Source organism: Ceratotherium simum, chromosome 24 (assembly GCF_057802395.1).
Source record: "Ceratotherium simum simum isolate JZ-2026a chromosome 24, ASM5780239v1, whole genome shotgun sequence".
In the NCBI taxonomy this organism is placed as follows: Eukaryota; Metazoa; Chordata; class Mammalia; order Perissodactyla; family Rhinocerotidae; genus Ceratotherium; species Ceratotherium simum.
Genome location: NC_141923.1, coordinates 46,434,739 through 46,453,027, shown reverse-complemented (window position 1 = coordinate 46,453,027; position 18,289 = coordinate 46,434,739). Strand labels below are relative to the sequence as shown.

General features: G+C 39.9%; 1 protein-coding gene across 1 annotated transcript in view; it reads right to left on the bottom strand.

Moving 5' to 3' along the window:
• Positions 1-2,549: 2,549 nt before the first annotated feature.
• The window catches only part of LOC101405405 (disks large-associated protein 5), a 34,654-nt gene continuing 18,914 nt past the window's right edge, over positions 2,550-18,289 (bottom strand). The window contains 5 exon segments of the mRNA XM_087447778.1: positions 2,550-2,924; positions 4,932-4,981; positions 6,366-6,585; positions 9,529-9,621; positions 17,529-17,689. Coding sequence (XP_087303904.1) covers positions 2,784-2,924; positions 4,932-4,981; positions 6,366-6,585; positions 9,529-9,621; positions 17,529-17,689 — 665 coding nt within the window. The 3' untranslated portion in view covers positions 2,550-2,783.

Here is an 18,289-nt window from a genome sequence, read left to right as displayed (position 1 = left end):
CTTTTTCTCCCCAAAGCCCCAGTAGATAGTTGTATGTCATAGTTGCACATCCTGCTAGTTGCTGTATGTGGGACGCAGCCTCAGCATGGCCGGACAAGCGGTGCGTCAGTGCGCGCCCGGGATCCAAACCCAGGCCACCAGTAGCAGAGCACGCGCACTTAACTGCTAAGCCATGGGGCCGGCCCAAAAAGTCATTTCTTAATTAAATGTACATCAGCTTCAAAAATGTCATAGTTCCCATTGTCAACCTTCTTAACCATGCCTTTCTGCCCTTCCTTATTACCAGCAAGCCCAAAGAATAATAAAATTTCAAAACTAGGTTGTGGTCACACCACTTGATTTTATAGAAGACCAAAATATTACTGTATCAATTGTTTCCACAATACCATCTTCTCAAATACTTTAAATTGGTCATTGTCACAGGTCGGGTTCCCTGGGAAGCAAAGAGATTAGAATGCAAGAGGTTTATGAGGGAGTGCTCTCGAGATCAACAGCTGTAGGGACGAGAAGGTACAGGATTGGGCAGAGGGAGAAGTTGAGCATGGACGCCTCAGCCCACTCTACAGGGGTTCTGAAGCTGGGATGATCCTTTAGGGTAGTCCAGAGGGCGACAGGTCCTCTAGCTTCACTTCAGTCAATGGATACAGGCCACCTGGGAAACAGGGCGGAGACTTGGGTGAGGTGTCTGTCTTGACCTCAGGCAGTTCTCATGGGATGATGGCTGAGCGCTCTCTGTGCTTCAGATACCTGGAGGCAGTTCCTCAGTCCTTTAGAGGGATTGGGCAGCACATCACAGCCGCTTTGAAAACCGTCAGTTCTTTAACCTCACGTTCTGGTCTTGACTGTCCTACTCCTATGATTAAAGGGAAGAGCGGAAGCTTTGGAGAAGAGGGAACTAAGCTTACACAGAATCACTTACATCCTCTGAGCCTTGGTTCCTTTGTCCATAGAATGGGCAGTATAAGACATCTTTTGTAGGGTTACTGTGATCGTTAAATATTGTTTGCAAAGGGGTTGTCACGCAGTAGGTCTTCAATAAATGGATATGCCATTTTTTTCGATTTTGCAAAGGCTATCCTTCTACTCAAGCAGTTTTCTTTCATTTTGTCTGTAAAGGTTTTTCTAATACCTCATAATCCCAGAGTCCAGTAGCCCGGGAACACTCTGTCTAGTCGTGGGAGACACTGATGGTGGCCTTCCCCTTTACTCCTCATTTCCCATCCTCTCCCGACTCTTATTATCTGCAGATAGGGATCAGCATCAGTTGGCCTAACCAGACCAAAAGGAAAGACATAGCTCTGTTACCACCAGCAGCCTTCTTATGACCCCAGAAGGACCCAGCCTCGGAGAAGCTGACCCCAAGGATGACCAAGAGAACTACGAACCGAGTGTTGGACCTTGATGCCATCACTGAGCTGTTGATTAGGAAGTGCTTAGAATCACCCTGGTGACTCGTGAAATAAGTTTCCTTATCGTGAAGCCAGTTCGAGTTCATTTTACTACTACTTAGCAGCCAAAAGCTTTCCAAACGATTCAATTGTACATCTTATTAAACCTACCAAAGACAAAAATCATGTTTGCGGACATTGTCTTATCCTCCTCTACTTTATCCTTGAGGGCGGATGTTATTTTGTTACACTGCATATTGTTTCACATAGAGCCTAAGTCTTTGGTTACTTTGTACATGTTTGTGGCTTTGCGCCCTTAGTAAACCCTAACTTCTATACATATTTCTTTGTTCTGCATGTCTTGCTTGCATTATTCACTAACAGACTTAATGAATACAAGCCACTTCTATCTTTGGTAAGACTAAGCATTCTGAGAACATTCTCCTAAGCCAGCACTTCACATAGCCTCGCAACTGCTGACATGGACACGTCATGGACGTGGATAATAAATACTCTCTCCCACAAGACCAACACACCTTCCTCTGACCACAAAAGTAGATGCATTTTCTTTTCTTATTTGCGAACCCCTAATCTTAAGGGGTTATCCAGAAAGTTGCTGCTTGTTTGGTCTCTACCTCCAACCCTCAACTCCTTTGCTGACAGAAACAACTGGACCCAGGTCTGGTCGCAAGCTTTAGCTACTCTGAGTCTTCCTGGCGCTCTGTTATCCTGCCAGTCCTGTCTTCTGCAATCTCACAGGTAAGAGTTTTATAAAAGAACATCCCAAACACATTGTGATCGAGATAATTCTCTTCAAAGGAAGAAGGCATTTCCTTCAAAGGCTGTCAGTTACGTCAAGGGGAAAATGAAAAAGGCAAAAATTTAATGGGCACCCCTAATAATTTAACCATTTGAAACAGCAGCATGTAAACTGACTTCAGAATCCAGAAAGCTCATCTAAAGAAACTCATTTACCCTGGAAAACGCAATATGCAAAGCTATTCAACATCAACGAATTTAAGAGTTCAAACTAAGAATAAAGTATGAAAGGATGTAAATATTACTATCCAAGTTTAACATATTTTGATTAAACAAGAATGTCTGTAAGCTGTTAAGTATACTTAGCTTTAAGCTTAAACATTTTAAACAAGAGAGGCTAGGCACAGTGCATTTTTTATTCTGCATAAAGTACAAATTATCCCCACTTCCCCTGAAAAACAGTATCATATCTAAAACACACTTTGGTGAACACTGAATATTAAGACATTACATGACACTATATAAGTGACTTAAATATAAGTGAACACAAATCCATATTCTTCAACTTTTCGGTATCCTATGAATACACCACAGCACGGGTAATATGAAGAAAATGTTTGGCTTTTTTTCTTTAATTCACAATTCTTCTGGCTGCCTGCTATTGAGAGGCCTTCAAGGTGAAAAGGCAATCAAGTCCCCAGCAAAGGAAATGTGTCTGGCACGTTCCTGTTGTCTCCTCTCCACCTGAGTGGATGGATTACTGCACTTCAGGCGTGGCTAGAGAATAAATTCAGAGAAGTCACTAAAGCAACACTCAAGAGTTTCACTAAAATTAGTCTTCAACATTGCAAGTTAATAGTGGATTAATTAATAACATAAATAACATTTTTGTACATAACAATAAAATTAATAACAAGGATTATGCTACTTTCCAGCAGACACAATTTCAAAACTTAAGTTTTTTTCATTGAAAAGGTGTATTAGAAATATATGCCTAAAAATTAGGGATATTAGAAATACATGCCGTTAGTCATGTAAATGGACTTCAGCAGCACATGCAGGATGAATAAAACTGAGGCCATTTCTTAAGCCACTTATGTGGATTCCACAAATCCTAATCCATATAACCGCATTTAATATGCCTTTTACTAGTGTGAAGCTGTAGGATCCTTTTGTCTGTTCCCCCTCAAGCCCTAGTCCAGGTTCAAAGGATGCCTCAGAGAAAGTAATAATTTGGGTCTGAAATAGACAGGGGGATCTATAAAAAATATATCAAAAAAAATCAAAATTCTAATATTCACAGTAGAAAAGAATTCACAGGGAGACTAAATTATAAGGTACTAAGATTTATCAACAAGAATGTATAGATAACTGTGAAGTACTTTTAATCATATTACTAATATATCAAAAGCAGAATATTATGATTCATTAATTTCCAGATTTACTTATAAGATCATATATTATCAGAACCAATCATTCAGAATTCAAATCTAGGAACAGGATTACATCAGGTTTATATAAATTGGCCTTATGCAGAAATCCCTGACCCTTAGGTCTCAGCCAATGATTAGAAGGTTGAAACCAAGAAGGATCAGAGTGCGGGTCACAGTGACACACTTCATTCTGCTCCAGAGACCCAGGGCTGCCCGGAAGCCTAAATGCCAAGAAGGCTCCTTTGAAAGCCAATACACAGAAGTCCCTAAGGAATTAGTGGCTTCAGGAAGCCAAGCATTTGCCAGGCTTCATGAGGTTAATAACAATTGCTGCTGTTTGATCCTACACTTGCCTTAATGAATTTTTTATATTCTGAAATCAAAGATTAGCAAACCAAGGCCATTCCCTGACCCGTATTAGCAACTGGCCCTGGAAAATTTCCGGGTAAGGCTGTAAACCAGAGTTGTCAACTGGGCTACACATTAAAACCACCTGACGAAGGTCTGCTCCAGATCACTGAAATAACAACATCTGGGGGAAGGGCTGAAAACAAATCCTGCAAACACTTAGTAGGCAAGGGACCGCTACTCCCCTCGCGCCGGCGCCAGCATCCCTGACCGTGAATCAGACAGCTCTACCCGAAGAGGAACTGATAGTTAATAAGGGAAATAGATTCCTGAAATTATAATATGTTTTAGGAATATATTTATATTGTTCTCTTAATAAGAGATTAAATGGGTCCATCGTATGCATTGTGTGCCTGTGTGCACCCGGACCTGTATGTGAGTTAACACAGGAGGGATGAGAGTCTTACAGGAAGGCTTCACAGACGGCTAATCTTGGAACTCGAGTTAGAGGCAAAAGGACACCGAAAGTAAAGACCAGGGGCTTCCAAATAAAACAGAACATAAATATAGTCATCTAAACAAATTAGAATGAAAATAACCAATGATGACTAAAGCTAGGATAGACATCATCTCCCCAGCTATATGCTTCAGATGGGCAGAAACCTTGCCTTATACTTTCTTGTATCACTTAGAAATACCTAGCATAATCCAAGCCACATATTAGATACTCAACTATTCAATTTGTCACAACAAATCTGATACATAAGTCATATGAGGAAATAAATCTTCAGAGGTTAATGCTAAAACATACTATATTTTAAAGTATATAAACATGAAATTTTGTTCCCATTTTGATAAAAATGAATAGCAGATTTCAGAGCAAAAAAAACACTAACAAGATGTAAATTTTAAACTGCACTTAAATTGAAAAGTGAGTAATATTCATTTTATAAAACAAATCTAGAATATAAGGGAACTTTTCAAATTAAGTTGGAAAACTTACTGAATCAAGAAGATGGCGTTCAGTAGTGAGATTTTTATTATCAAATACTGCTGGAAAAAAAAAGAATAATTTTTAACTTTTTAAACAATATTCTCACAGTCAAGGGTTGTTAGAAATGGGCAAAGCTTTGAAAGATATGAAAAGTTCCATATATCAAATGCTAAGACAAAAATATAGATCATCTTTTGCTATAACTTTTTTTTAATGTAGTTAAATGTCTTAGTAAAATTCTCATCCTTAATTTTAATATAAAAAGAATCTTCTACAAACAATTCTCATGCTTGTAATATTAAAGGTACCCAAAAGATGCTAGATGAAGAACATAGTTGGAGAACATTGAATGTCTGGCCAAGCTTATGTTTATTTTGCTTTAGGCCCCAGCCAGAAGAGCACCACAGAGGAGCAGAGGAAGATAGGAGGTGAAACTATCACATCTTATAACAAAAACCCAAGAGCCATTTCCTATTCCAGGACAATTGCAACAAAGTAGGTAGGAGTAGGCATTAGGGAAGAAAAACTGGTCATTTTGAAGAAAGATTTGAGGATGTGTGTTGAAAAGGAGGAGAACTAAAAAGACTTCAGGGAATTTTTCTAATTCTGAGTCTTTACAAACAATGAAGGATCCCAAATAGTTAGGGCTAATGTAAAACGCTACTTATACCCAAAGTGGATTAGCATCTGTTGTTGATTTTAAATAAGTCTACCTCAACTGGTTTCATTGGAATATTTTGAAATTAGTAAATTAGTACATTTACTTTGTTTCAAAAAGATCTGAGCAGGGGCGAGCCCCGTGGCGTAGTGGTTAAGTTCATGTGCTCTGCTTCAGCGGCCTGGGGTTTGCAGGTTTGGATCTGGGCACGGACGTAACACCGCTCATCCAGCCATGCTGTGGCGGCGTCCCATATGCAAAGTAGAGGAAGATGGGCACGGATGTTAGCTCAGGGGAATCTTCAACAAAAAAAAGATCTGAGCAAGAGTTTTGATACAAAGGAAAATAAAACCAAAGTCACTTTCCATAAGCATCCTTTTTAAGCACAGCTAGAGAAGTGTGACGGTTTGATGCCCAAGTTTCCTTTGTATCTGAAATTCTAATCCAACCTGAAGGAAATCACCTCACTTCTCATGCTCATCACCCCGTTCCCTTCTGGGATCCTGTGACCTACCTCATAGGACGGTGGGGTTAAGGGGTAATAACAGATGTGACGTCACTTAGGAAACACAGAAAAGCAACTTTAGAAGATATGTCACACTTCAAGTAATCTAATCACATCCATCAAAACGAAATTTGCCAGTGTTTGGGAGTGAGGATGTGGTCTATTTTCCAGAAATCATGACAGCTTATATCCCTTCATGTGAAAACTCCTTTTCGCCTCCTATACAAGCTCCCATCCAACCCAAATATTTTTCATCAGTAGTCTCAGCAGAAAAACTAACCTGAGAATGATTTAACAGGACTTTCAATTCTGAAAAATCCAGCGTCAAACACTATTTGATCAACTTCCTTGGGCGCTGCAGAGGCTGCTGCCTCAGCCTGCTCTTTCCGCTGACCCCTCTCTCTCATCGCCTTTTTTACAGCAGCGAGGCGATTTCTAGCTGCCATTCTCCCGCCATCGTCCTGTTTCGGTTTACTTGCTATACCCGAGACAACTTGTTTCTGCGAAGAGAAATTATGACACTTACCAAAGCGACTTGTTACCATCCTACGTGAAAAACAAATCAAGCATACATAAAATATTTCACACATTAAGCTTATACTTATCAAGTTCCTAGTATGTGCTACAAATGCTGGGGGCAAAGGGAAAGGACAAAGTCCCTGCCCTCGAGGAGCTCACGGCTTCACAGTGGATGAGCTAGATGAGGATAAACGCCATGTTAGAGGAGAATTCAGAGGGCTGTAGCAGCAGACAAGAATAACACCTAAATCATTCTTCAGAGGTGTCAAGAAAGGCTTACAGGAAGCAGCACCTAAGCTGAAATCACAGCGAGCCAGGCTAATGGTTGGGGTGAGGAAAGGGCTAGGAAGAGAGAACAGCTTGTTTGCCAAACCAGAAGTGAAGGAAGGCATAAAGGAGTTGACAAGAGATGAGCACCAGCCAGATTATAAAGTCCCTCGCATGTAACCATTGTCAGGAGCTGCGTTTATACAGAGGACAAAGGAATAGAGACTACTGATGAGTTTTAATCAGGAGATTAACATTACTGGATTTGGGTTTTAGAAAGACCACTCTGGCTACAGCCTGGAGAATGGACTGGAGGGTTACAAGCCAATTAGGAAGGAGACTACTGCAGTGATCCTGGGAGAAGATGATGGTAGTTAAATTGAGGAAGAAGTGGAAAAAAGTGAAGAGATATTTAAGAGGTAGAATCGAGAGGACTTAGCGTACTGGGTGTGTGTGGGGTGGAGACGGGGAAATAGAGAAAGGAAAGAACCAAAGAAGATACCCAGGTTTCTATCTTGGACAGCTGGTGGGATGGTAACGCCATTCTCTGAGACAGGGAAACACTGGGGTGTGTGGAGATGATTTCAGTTTGGGATATATAGATTTTAAGGTATACTGAGTCAGGATATATAGAACTAGGGCTTGGCAATAAGTGTGGTTTGAAATACAGATTTGGGAATCATTGCAGGGTGGGTAAGATTGCACAGGAAGAATATGGAAGGAGAGACAAGAGTTGAGGGAGGAAGTCTGAATATCACAAAAAATTGAAGGGATAACTGGAAAAACAAACTTGCAAACATGATTAGAGAATGGGCACAGAGGAGGAAAATCAGTAGGAAGTAATTCCACAAAAGAGCAAGTAGACTGTCTTTAATACTGCAGAGGGATTAGATTTTATAATTCATAAGCGTCTAATAACCTCACAACTAGTGGATCAATAACCTTGGTGACAACTGTTCTAGAGGTGAGGAGAGGGGCGAGGCTGAACTGCAGTGAGTTGGGGAGGTAAGTGGGAATCAAAATAGTAAAGACAGTCTAGACGACTTTCTCAGGAGGCTTGTCCGTGACTTGGGAGAAGGATGGCAACGGGGCACAGATAACTGGAGGGAGAGGTGGACATCAAGGGTTAGCTGTTTTGTTTTTTTTTTAAATGTAAACAAAGATAAGACCCTTCAACATGTCTAAAAACTGATGGAAAAGAGAGAAAACAAGGCTAACTGATGGAATGAGAGGTCAATGAATAAGAGGTCTGGGGGAATGGTACCAAAGTATAGGTAAAAGATTAGTTTGATTTTATTTGTTCAATAATCTTAAGAGTGGCCTATAAAATAAAGTAGGAGAGAGACACCTGGTGATAAGGGGCAGAATTACAAGGCTCTGATAAAACGAGATACTGATACAGCCACTGTCTGCGTCACTGATGATATTATGTTTCCAGGACTAAGCACTCAGTAAGAAATGCCCACAGCAGCTTCAAAATGTTCGAGCATCCTTCCCGCTTCATGAATCTGAAACTCACTCACTCAATTTCATCACTGTCCTCAGGGTCCTTGTCATGAGACTTCATTAGTAAAACAATCTTCCAATAACAATCTTACAATAACATTCCTGCCAATTTAGAAACCTGGTTTTATAACAACAGGCATTTTTCTAAAACCTAAAAGAAAAACTGGCAAGGCTCCAAAGTGGTTTGAGAAGTATCCATCTGAACCAAAAGTTTGGAGTTAAAATATTTCTAGGAAAAAAAATTACTACAAATAGATAAGAATGGAATCTATCATGTTAACAAAGCCAATTTTACAGAGAAAATAGGAAATTTTACATGATAAAATATAGGGAAGAAAGATATTCTAGGAGTCATCGTTCCTCTTTTCTACTTAAAAAATTCTTTCATGTTGAAATATACCACACAAGAGAGTATATGAAACAGAGAGATGGCATAGCCTATGGGTTAAGAACATGGATTCTGGAATGAGAAACTCAGCTCCACCATGGGCAAGGGATTTAATCTTCCTGGGCCTCAGATTCCCCACCTGGGGATAACAGCACCCACCTCACATTAAATGAGTTAATACGTGTAAAGTACTGGGAACCATATTTGGCACATACTAACCATTATATAAATTATGTACTGTTGCTATTATTATTACCAAAAAAAAGTAAAAGCACAGTTTAAAGAATAAAACACACACACACATCCACTATTTAGCAACTCAGAAGCTCTCAGGGTAACCAAATGCAATCCTAGCCCCTCCCTCCCTCCCTCCAGAAATAACCATCCTGAATTTTGTGTTGATCATTTCCTTACTCTTTCTTCAAAGACAATCAGGACATTTAAGTAATATATGAAACATTTTGTGAAATGATGAACAATCTGAAGATAAATGTTTCTAAAGCTTAAATTCATTAACGTAAAAGAGTCTCGGGCCGGCCCGGTGGCTTAGCGGTTAAGTGCACGCGCTCCGCTGCTGGTGGCCCGGGTTCGGATCCCGGGCGTGCACCGACGCACCGCTTCTCCGGCCATGCTGAGGCCGCGTCCCACATACAGCAACTAGAAGGATGTGCAGCTATGACATACAACTATCTGCTGGGGCTTTGGGGGGAAAAAAAAAAAAAAAAAAAAAAAAAGAGTCTCTATTAGAAACCCACAAATTTACCTGAAAGACTTTTTTGCTTGTATTATTATCGTTCTCCCATCCACACTCCTCAAGTTTGGTCAAATTGTTGAATTTTTGGTGTATATCCTGTATCTGTTAATAAATAAAGCACAAGTTTATCAGATTAATGCTAATCATATTAAATATACAAACTAACAAACTGAAGCTTCAAAAACAATTGACAGTGACTTGGACTGGTGAGATAAAATTAGACTAAGTCATTCTCAATTTAGTATTCAAATCAAGAATTCTTATGGTAAAATCATTCATTGTTATTTCTGGTCTTATAAACCTCAAAAATCCACATAAGGGATGTCATATATGAATAACTCTCCTAAATTATTTTTGATCACTAACAAGGTAGGAGAGATATTCTAAATTATACAATATGAACACAATCTAATTTTTTTTTTTTTCAGTTTATTTATCCATTATCCTACTGAGGAACATATTCATTGCTTCCAAGTCTTGGGAATTATGAATAAAGCTGCTATAAACATCTGTGTATACATTTTTATGTGGACATATGTTTTCAACTCATTTGGGTAAATAGCAAGGAGCGTGGTTGCTGGATCCCATGGTAACAGTATGTTTAGTTTTGTAAGAAACAGCCAAACTGTCTTCCAGAGTGGCTGCACCATTCTGCATTCCCACCAGCAACCAATGAGAGTTCCTGTTGCTCCACATCCTCACCAGCATCTGGTGCTGTCAGTGGTTTGGATTTTTGCCTTTCTAATAGGTGTGTAGTGGTATCTCACCATAGTTTTAATTGGCAATTCCCTAATGACATATGATGTTGAGCATTTTATCTTTTCATATGCTTATTGCCATCTATCTATCTTCTTTGGTGAAGCGTCTGTTCAGGTCTTTCGCCCATTTTCTTTTTTGTGTATGTGTGTGAGGAAGATCAGCCCTGTGCTAACATCTGCCAATCCTCCTCTTTTTTTTGCTGAGGAAGACTGGCCCTGGGCTAACATCCATGCCCATCTTCCTCTAGTTTATATGGGACGCCGCCATAGCATGGCTTGACAAGCGGTGTGTCGGTGCGTGCCTGGGATCCAAACCGCCAAACCCCAGGCTGCCGCAGCAGAGTCCGCGCACTTAACTGCTTGTGCCACCGGGCTGGCCCCTGCCCATTTTTTAATCAGGTTGTTTGTTTCTCATTGTTGAGTTTTAAGAGTTCTTGGTATATTTTGGAGAACAGTCCTTTATCAGATATGTCTTTTGCAAAGTTTTCTCCCAGTCTGTAGCTTGCCTTCCCTTTCTCTTGATACCATCTCATTTTATTTTTATTTATTTATTTTTTTTGGTGAGGAAGAGTGGTCCTGAGCTAACATCTGTGCCAATCTTCCTGTATTTTGTATGTGGGATGCCACCACAGCATGGTTTGACAAGTGGTGTAGGTCCACACCCAGGATCCAAACGTGAGAACCCTGGGCTGCTGAAGCAGAGTGCGCCAAACTTAACCACTACACCACCAGGTTGACCCAGACACAATCTCATTTTAAAGGATTCAGAGTATACTTACTAGCAGGAATCATACATTGCCATCCTTATGGTATCTCCAGTCTCCTCCAAAGTGGTAACCACTGTCAACAGTTTGGCAAATATGTTTTGAGTCCCCTTGCTATGCATTTATACAAATAGGTACTCTCAATCTCTCCCTCTCAAAAAAAATTTAAATGTCAAAAAGACTCAGAATTACACTTATGACCAACTGATTTTCAACAAAAGCACCAACGCAATTCAATGAGGAAAGGATAGTTTTTTCAACAAACAGTACTGGGAAAATTGGATATCTGCAAGAAAAAAGATGAATTTAGACTCTTACCTATACCACACACAAAAAGAACTCCAGCACCAGCCCTGATGGCCTAGAGGTTAAAGTTCGGTGTGCTCTGCTTCAGCGGCCCAGGTCCGGTTCCTGAGCACAGAACCACACCACTTGTCTGTCAGTAGCCATGCTGTGGCGGTGGCTCACATAAAAGAACTAGAAGGACTTACAACTAGAATATACAACTCTGTACTGGGGCTTTGGGGAGAAAAAAAAGAGAAGACTGGAAATAGATCTTAGCTCAGGGCGAATCTTTCCCAGCAGAAAAAAAAAAAAAAACATTAATCACAACTTAATTTAAACAAAAAAGAACTCCCAATGGATCACAGACCTAACTGTAAGAGCTAAAACTATCACACTTTTAGAAGAAAACATAAAAGAAAATCTTTGTGACCTGTGGTTAGGCAAAAAGAGTTCTTAGAAATGATGCTAAAATCACAACCTTAAAAAAAAATTGATATACACTAACAAGGAAGCAGCAGAAAGAGAAATTAAGAATACAATCCCAGGGGCCGGCCCCGGGGCTTAGTGTTTAAGTGCACACGCTCCGCTACCGGCGGCCCAGGTTTGGATCCCGGGCGCACACCGACACACCACTTCTCCGGCCATGCTGAGGCCACGTCCTACATACAGCAACTAGAAGGATGTGCAACTATGACATACAACTATCTACTGGGGCTTTGGGGAAAAAAGGAGGAGGATTGGCAATAGATGTTAGCTCAGAGCCGGTCTCCCTCACAAAAAAAAAAAAAAAAAAGAATACAATCCCATTTACAACTGCAACAAAAAGAATAAAATACCTAGGAATAAACTTAACCAAAGAGGTGAAAGATCTGTACACTGAAAACTATAAAACATTGCTGAAAGAAATTGAAGAAGACACAAAGAAACGGAGAGATATTCCGTGCTCTTGGATTGGCATAATTAACATAGTTAAGATGTCCATGCTTCCTAAAGCAATCTATAGATTCAGTGCAATCCCTATCAAAGTTCCAACAACACTTTTCTCAGAAATAGAACAAAGAATCCTAAAATTTATATGGAACGACAAAAGACACCGAACAGCCAAAGGAATCCTGAGAAAAAAGAACAAAGCTGGAAGTTATCACACTCCCTGATTTCAAAATATACTACAAAGCTAAAGTCATCAAAACAGCACAGTACTGCCACAAAAACAGACACACAGATCAATGGAACAGACTTGAGAGCCTAGAAATGAACCCACACATCTATGGACAGCTAATTTTTGACAAAGGAGCCAAGACGTACAATGGAGAAAGGAAAGTGACCTCAACAAACGGCGTTGGGAAAACTGGACAACCACATGAAAAAAAATGAAAGTAGACCATTATCTTACACCATATAGAAAAATTAACTCAAAATGGATTAAAGACTTGAATGTAAGACCTGAAACAATGAAACTTTTAGAAGAAAACATAGGAAGTATGCTCTTCGACATTGGTCTTAGCAACATATTTTCAAGCACCATGTCTCACCAGGCAAGAGAAACAATAGAAAAAACAAACAAATGGGACTACATCAAGCTAAAAATCTTCTGCACAGCAAAGGAAACTGTCAACAGAACAAAAAGACAACCTAACAACTGGCAGAAGATATTTGCAAACCATATATCTGATAAGGGGTTAATCTCCAAAATATATACGGAACTCACAGCTCAACAACAAAAAAACTAACAACCCAATTAAAAAATGGGCAAAACACCTGAACAGACATTTCTCCAAAGAAGATATACAGGTGGCCAACAGACACATGAAAAGATGTTCAAAATCATTAACTATCAGGGAAATGCAAATCAAAACTACAATGAGATATCACCTCACGCCCGTCAGAATGGCTATAATTAACAAGACAGGAAACAACAAGTGTTGGAGAGGATGTGGAGAGAAGGGAACTCTCATACACTGCTGGTGGGAGTGCAAACTGCTGCAGCCACTATGGAAAACAGTACAGAGATTCCTCAAAAAATTAAAGATAGAACTCCCATATGATCCAGCTATTCCACTGCTGGGTATTTATCCAAAGAACATGAAAACACCAATGTGTAAAGATATATGCACCCATGTGTTCACAATAGCCAAGACTTGGAAGCAACCTAAGTGAATGGACCAATGGATGAAAAAGATGTGGTATATACACAATGGAATACTACTCAGCCATAAGAAACGATGAAGTCCAGCCATTTGTGACAACATGGATGGACATTGAGGGTATTATGCTAAGTGAAATAAGTCAGAGGGAGAAGGTCAAATATTGTATGATCTCACTCATAAGTAGAAGATAAAAACAACAATAAACACACAGAGACAGAGATTGGATTGGTGGTCACCAGAGGGAAAGAGGGGAGGGAGGGGGGCAAAAAGGATGATTAGGCATATGTGTGTGGTGATGGATTGTAATTAGTCTTTGGGTAGTGAACATGATGTAATCCATGCAGAAATAGAAGTATAATGATATACACCTGAAGTTTATACAATGTTATAAACCAATGTTACCACAATAAAAATAAATAATAAAATTGAACTTCATCAAAATTAAAAATGTTTGCATTTCAAAAAATACCATTAAGAAAATTAAAAACAAGCCACAAACTGGGAGAAAATATTTGCAAATATTTCTGATAAAGGACTTGTATCTAGAACATACAAAGAACACTTACAACTCAATAATAAAAAGACAAACCCAATTAAAAATGGGCAAAAGATTTGAATAGACATTTCACCAAAGAAGACACTTGAATGGCTAATAAGCACAAGATAAGATGCTGATCATTACTCACTACGGAAACCCAAATCAAAACCACAATAAGACACTTCACACCCAGTAGGATGGCTACACTAGAAAAGACAGTAACAAGCGCTCGTGATGATGTGGAGCAACAGGAACTCTCACACATGCTAGTGGGACTGTAAAATGGTGTCATCACTTTGGAAAACAGGGGGGCAGTTGCTCAAAAAGTTAAACATAAATTTACCATATGACCCAGCAATACCTACCCAAGAGAAACAAAAACATGTCCACGAGAAGATTTAAGTGAGTATTCATAGATTATTCATAATCATCAAATAGTGGAAACAATCTATATGTCCATCAACTGGTGAACAAAGAGTGATATATCCATACAATGAAACACTACTCAGTCATGAAAAGGAGCAAAATACAGATACACGCTACAACACGGAGGAACCGCAAAAACATCACGCTAAGTGAAAGAAGCCAGATACAAAAGGCCAGATATTATATGATTCTGTTTAGTATGAAATGTCCAGAAAAGGAAAATCTACAGAGATAGTAAGTAGATTAGTGGTTGCTTGGGGCTGGGAGTGGGAATGGGAATTGACCGAAAACGGGTAAGAAGGTTCTTTTTGTGGTGATAAAAATTTTCTAAATTTGGATTGTGGTGATGGTTGCACAACTCTGTAAATTTACTAAAAGTCATTGAATTTTACACTTAGAACAGGCAAATTGTATAATCTGTAGATGATACCTCAATATAGCTCTTTAAAATAAATAAATAAAGGCCCCAGGAACCAACTTGAAGAGGCTCCCACTGGCCAAAGCTGGGAAACGAGCATCAATAAAGATAATAACTGTAAACAATGCAAACACAAATATCTTTAAATCCATGAATTAATAATGATACTAAAAAAACACAAAATAGGGCTAGCCCCGTGGCTTATCAGTTAAGTGCGCGTGCTCCCCTGCTGGTGGCCCGGGTTTGGATCCCGGGCGCGCACCGACACACCGCTTCTCCAGCCATGCTGAGGCCGCGTCCCACATACAACAACTAGAAGGATGTGCAACTATGACATACAACTATCTACTGGGGCTTTGGGGGGGAAAAAATTAAAAAAACATAAAATTAATTGGTCACCATTGAAGGATGCTAGTGAACCAACTCATTACTATGACAACTGGTCATAAAGTAATGCTTATATTAAGACTACATAAACACTATTCACATCTGGGCCATATAATTTCTGAGAAATTGTGTTTCTTCACTTTTCTCTCTGGACTTAATAATTGTTTTGCTTTTTGTTTGCTCAGTTTCTCTATGTGTCTATCATCAAGTCACCTCTAAACTCTGCACAGTAAGTGTAAATCTCCTCTTAATACAAATAGAAAAACAGACCAATCAGGTCTTCTATTCAGCTCAGCCTCCCAGCGACAGGCTCTTGCAGCGCCCCTTCCCCGGCTCGTGTCTGAACCACGGTTTCCTGCTCTTGCTGCCCACCTTCTTCACGCACCTCGGCCGCAATTCCCTTAGACGCTTTCTGGGGATCAGCCCCACCCCCTCCCCCTTTCTTGGCTTACTCCCTCATGTCTGTGAGGTCCATCCTCAGTTTCCTGAGACAGGGTGCACGGGTGGTAACCCTTGAGACTGTGTGTGTCTGAAAAACGCCTTTCCACCCTCACACTTGATTGGTTGGTCTAGAACGCCAGGCTGAGAGTGATTTTCCCTGAGAAGTTGGAGGGCACTGTTCTCCCAGCTTTCGATGTTGCTCTTGAGAAACCCAGGGCTATTCTGATTCTTGACCCTTTGTATGAAACTTGTTTTTGCTCTCTGGAAGTTTCTAGATTTTTCTCTTCATCCCAAGAGTTGCACAATCATATTTAATTGTGCATTGGTGTGCGTCTTCTCTGATTCACAGTGTTAGACACTTCAATCTGGAATTCAGGTCCCCCAGTTCCGGGAAAAAATTTTAAACTATTTCATTGATCATTTCCTCTCCACTATGTTTTCTGTTCTCTTTTTCCGGAATTCCTATTATTTGGATATTATACTTCCTAGATTGTCCACTTAATTTTCTTATCTAGTCTCTCCTATTTTATCTCTCTTTGCTCTATTTTATGGGAGATCTCAACTTCATATTACATCTTTCTATTGAATCTTACATTTCTGCTCTCATAGTTTTTAACTTCAAAGAGCTATTTTTGCTATTCTCTGAATGTTTGTTTTAATAGCTGTTCTTATTTGGCAGAAAAAATGTCTGGTTTCTTTGAGAATATTAATACTTGCTTATACTTGCTTTTTTTTTTTGTGAGGAAGATCAGCCCTGTGCTAACATCTGCCAGTCCTCCTCTTTTTTTGCTGAGGAAGACTGGCCCTGGGCTAACCTCCATGCCCATCTTCCTCCACTTTATATGGGATGCGGCCACAGCATGGCTGTGGGTGCACGCCCGGGATCCGAACCGGCAGACCCCCAGCCACCGCAGTGGAGCACAGGCACTTAACTGCTTGCGCCACCGGACCGGCCCCTAACACTTGCTTTTAAAGTTCTTTTCTTCGTGTATTAGCCCCATTTCCCCCACCCAAATGGCTTTCTTCCTGTTTGCTTTGGCCTCTTCCTTTCAAGTTTCAGGCTTTCCTCAAATGTCTAATGATTATTAGCTACTGATTCTTGAAATAGTATTTTTTTCCCACCCAAAGCCCCAGTAGATAGTTGTATGTCACAGCTGCACATCCCTCTAGCTGCTGCATGCGGGACGTGGCCTCAGCATGGCCGGAGAAGCCGTGCATTGGTGCGTGCCTGGGATCCGAACCCAGGCCACCAGCAGCGGAGCGCACGCACTTAACCACTAAGTCATGGGGCCGGCCCTTGAAATAGTATTTTATATGCTTATTTCTAAAATTTGCTCAAAAAGCTAGAAAGTGTCATCTCCTCCCACACCTTTACTGACCTTCCTAGTAATTCCATCTATCACAGCAGTTTCTACACTAGATTGGAATTACGTGTTATGTCTGACTAATAAAACCAGAAACTCCTCTGGGGTAGAGAGTGTGCCTTATCTATCAGCTCCTCATACAATGCCCGGCACTCGGTAAGAACAGTAACTGCTGGATGGACTCAACTGCTGAAGACTCAGTGTAGTCATTTTCTCACACGTGGAATCACTGCAGACCAGTCAACAGTTGAACAGAATCGCAATTTCCAACCCATATAGAAATTACCCAGACAATATGAGGGAGGAGGGGACATCAGTCACAAAATGTAGACAGTGCTTTATAGTTTATAAAGGGGCTAATGTCTCCTTTAATATCACAGGTGCCTAAGCAGCTACTATGAGCCCCGTTTTACTACCGTTACCTCATTTTCAAAAACATGAGACTCAAAAGTTAATCCATTCCAAACACTTGACCACATACCTGAAAGCGAACCATATCCCAAAAGCCATCTAGATCGGCGCAGGTGGTATCCTTTTCACTTCGTTTATATTCACAATCGTCCACCAGTCCTTCAAACTGTTTGAACCTTTCTTTCATAAGGAGTCTTGTTTGACCAACAGCGATGCGAATAAGACCTTTGGCTAAAGGAAATATGAGATTTTTAAAAGTTAAAGAACCAAACAGGACCTTGGTTGCAAGCCAAGCAGTGATAAAACGACCTCACCCCAAATATCCTAGGGCTTACAAAATCAAACGCTTACCTTAAAGCACAACAAAAAACATCTACTGCAAAACTATGTCATACAAATACTGAGCATTAACTATCTGCTTCTATTCCCAGTAAAAATTAGCAATATTCATTCTCATACATGTTGCTACATAGTAAACAGCATTCTACTCTCCTTGTATTTTATAAGAATTCAACCTCAAATAACTCACTGTACATCAGTATCTAAGGACTTCACACAGCACACAAATGATTTTTTCTAAACAGCTTCCCAAATAAGATTAAAGAACTTTTCAGAAAATCTATTCCATATTTATTTAGGTAATTTTCATTCAGAAAATATTTTTGTATAATTAAACAATACTAGATATAGATGTCATTCAAAAAGCCATAAAAAAATCTAATAATTAAATAGGCAAATGTCTAACTTTCAGGAATGACAGCTAATAATCTAATTACTTCTTTAAAGTCATGTACCACTTTAGCAGAGATATTAGCGAACATATGTTGAGAT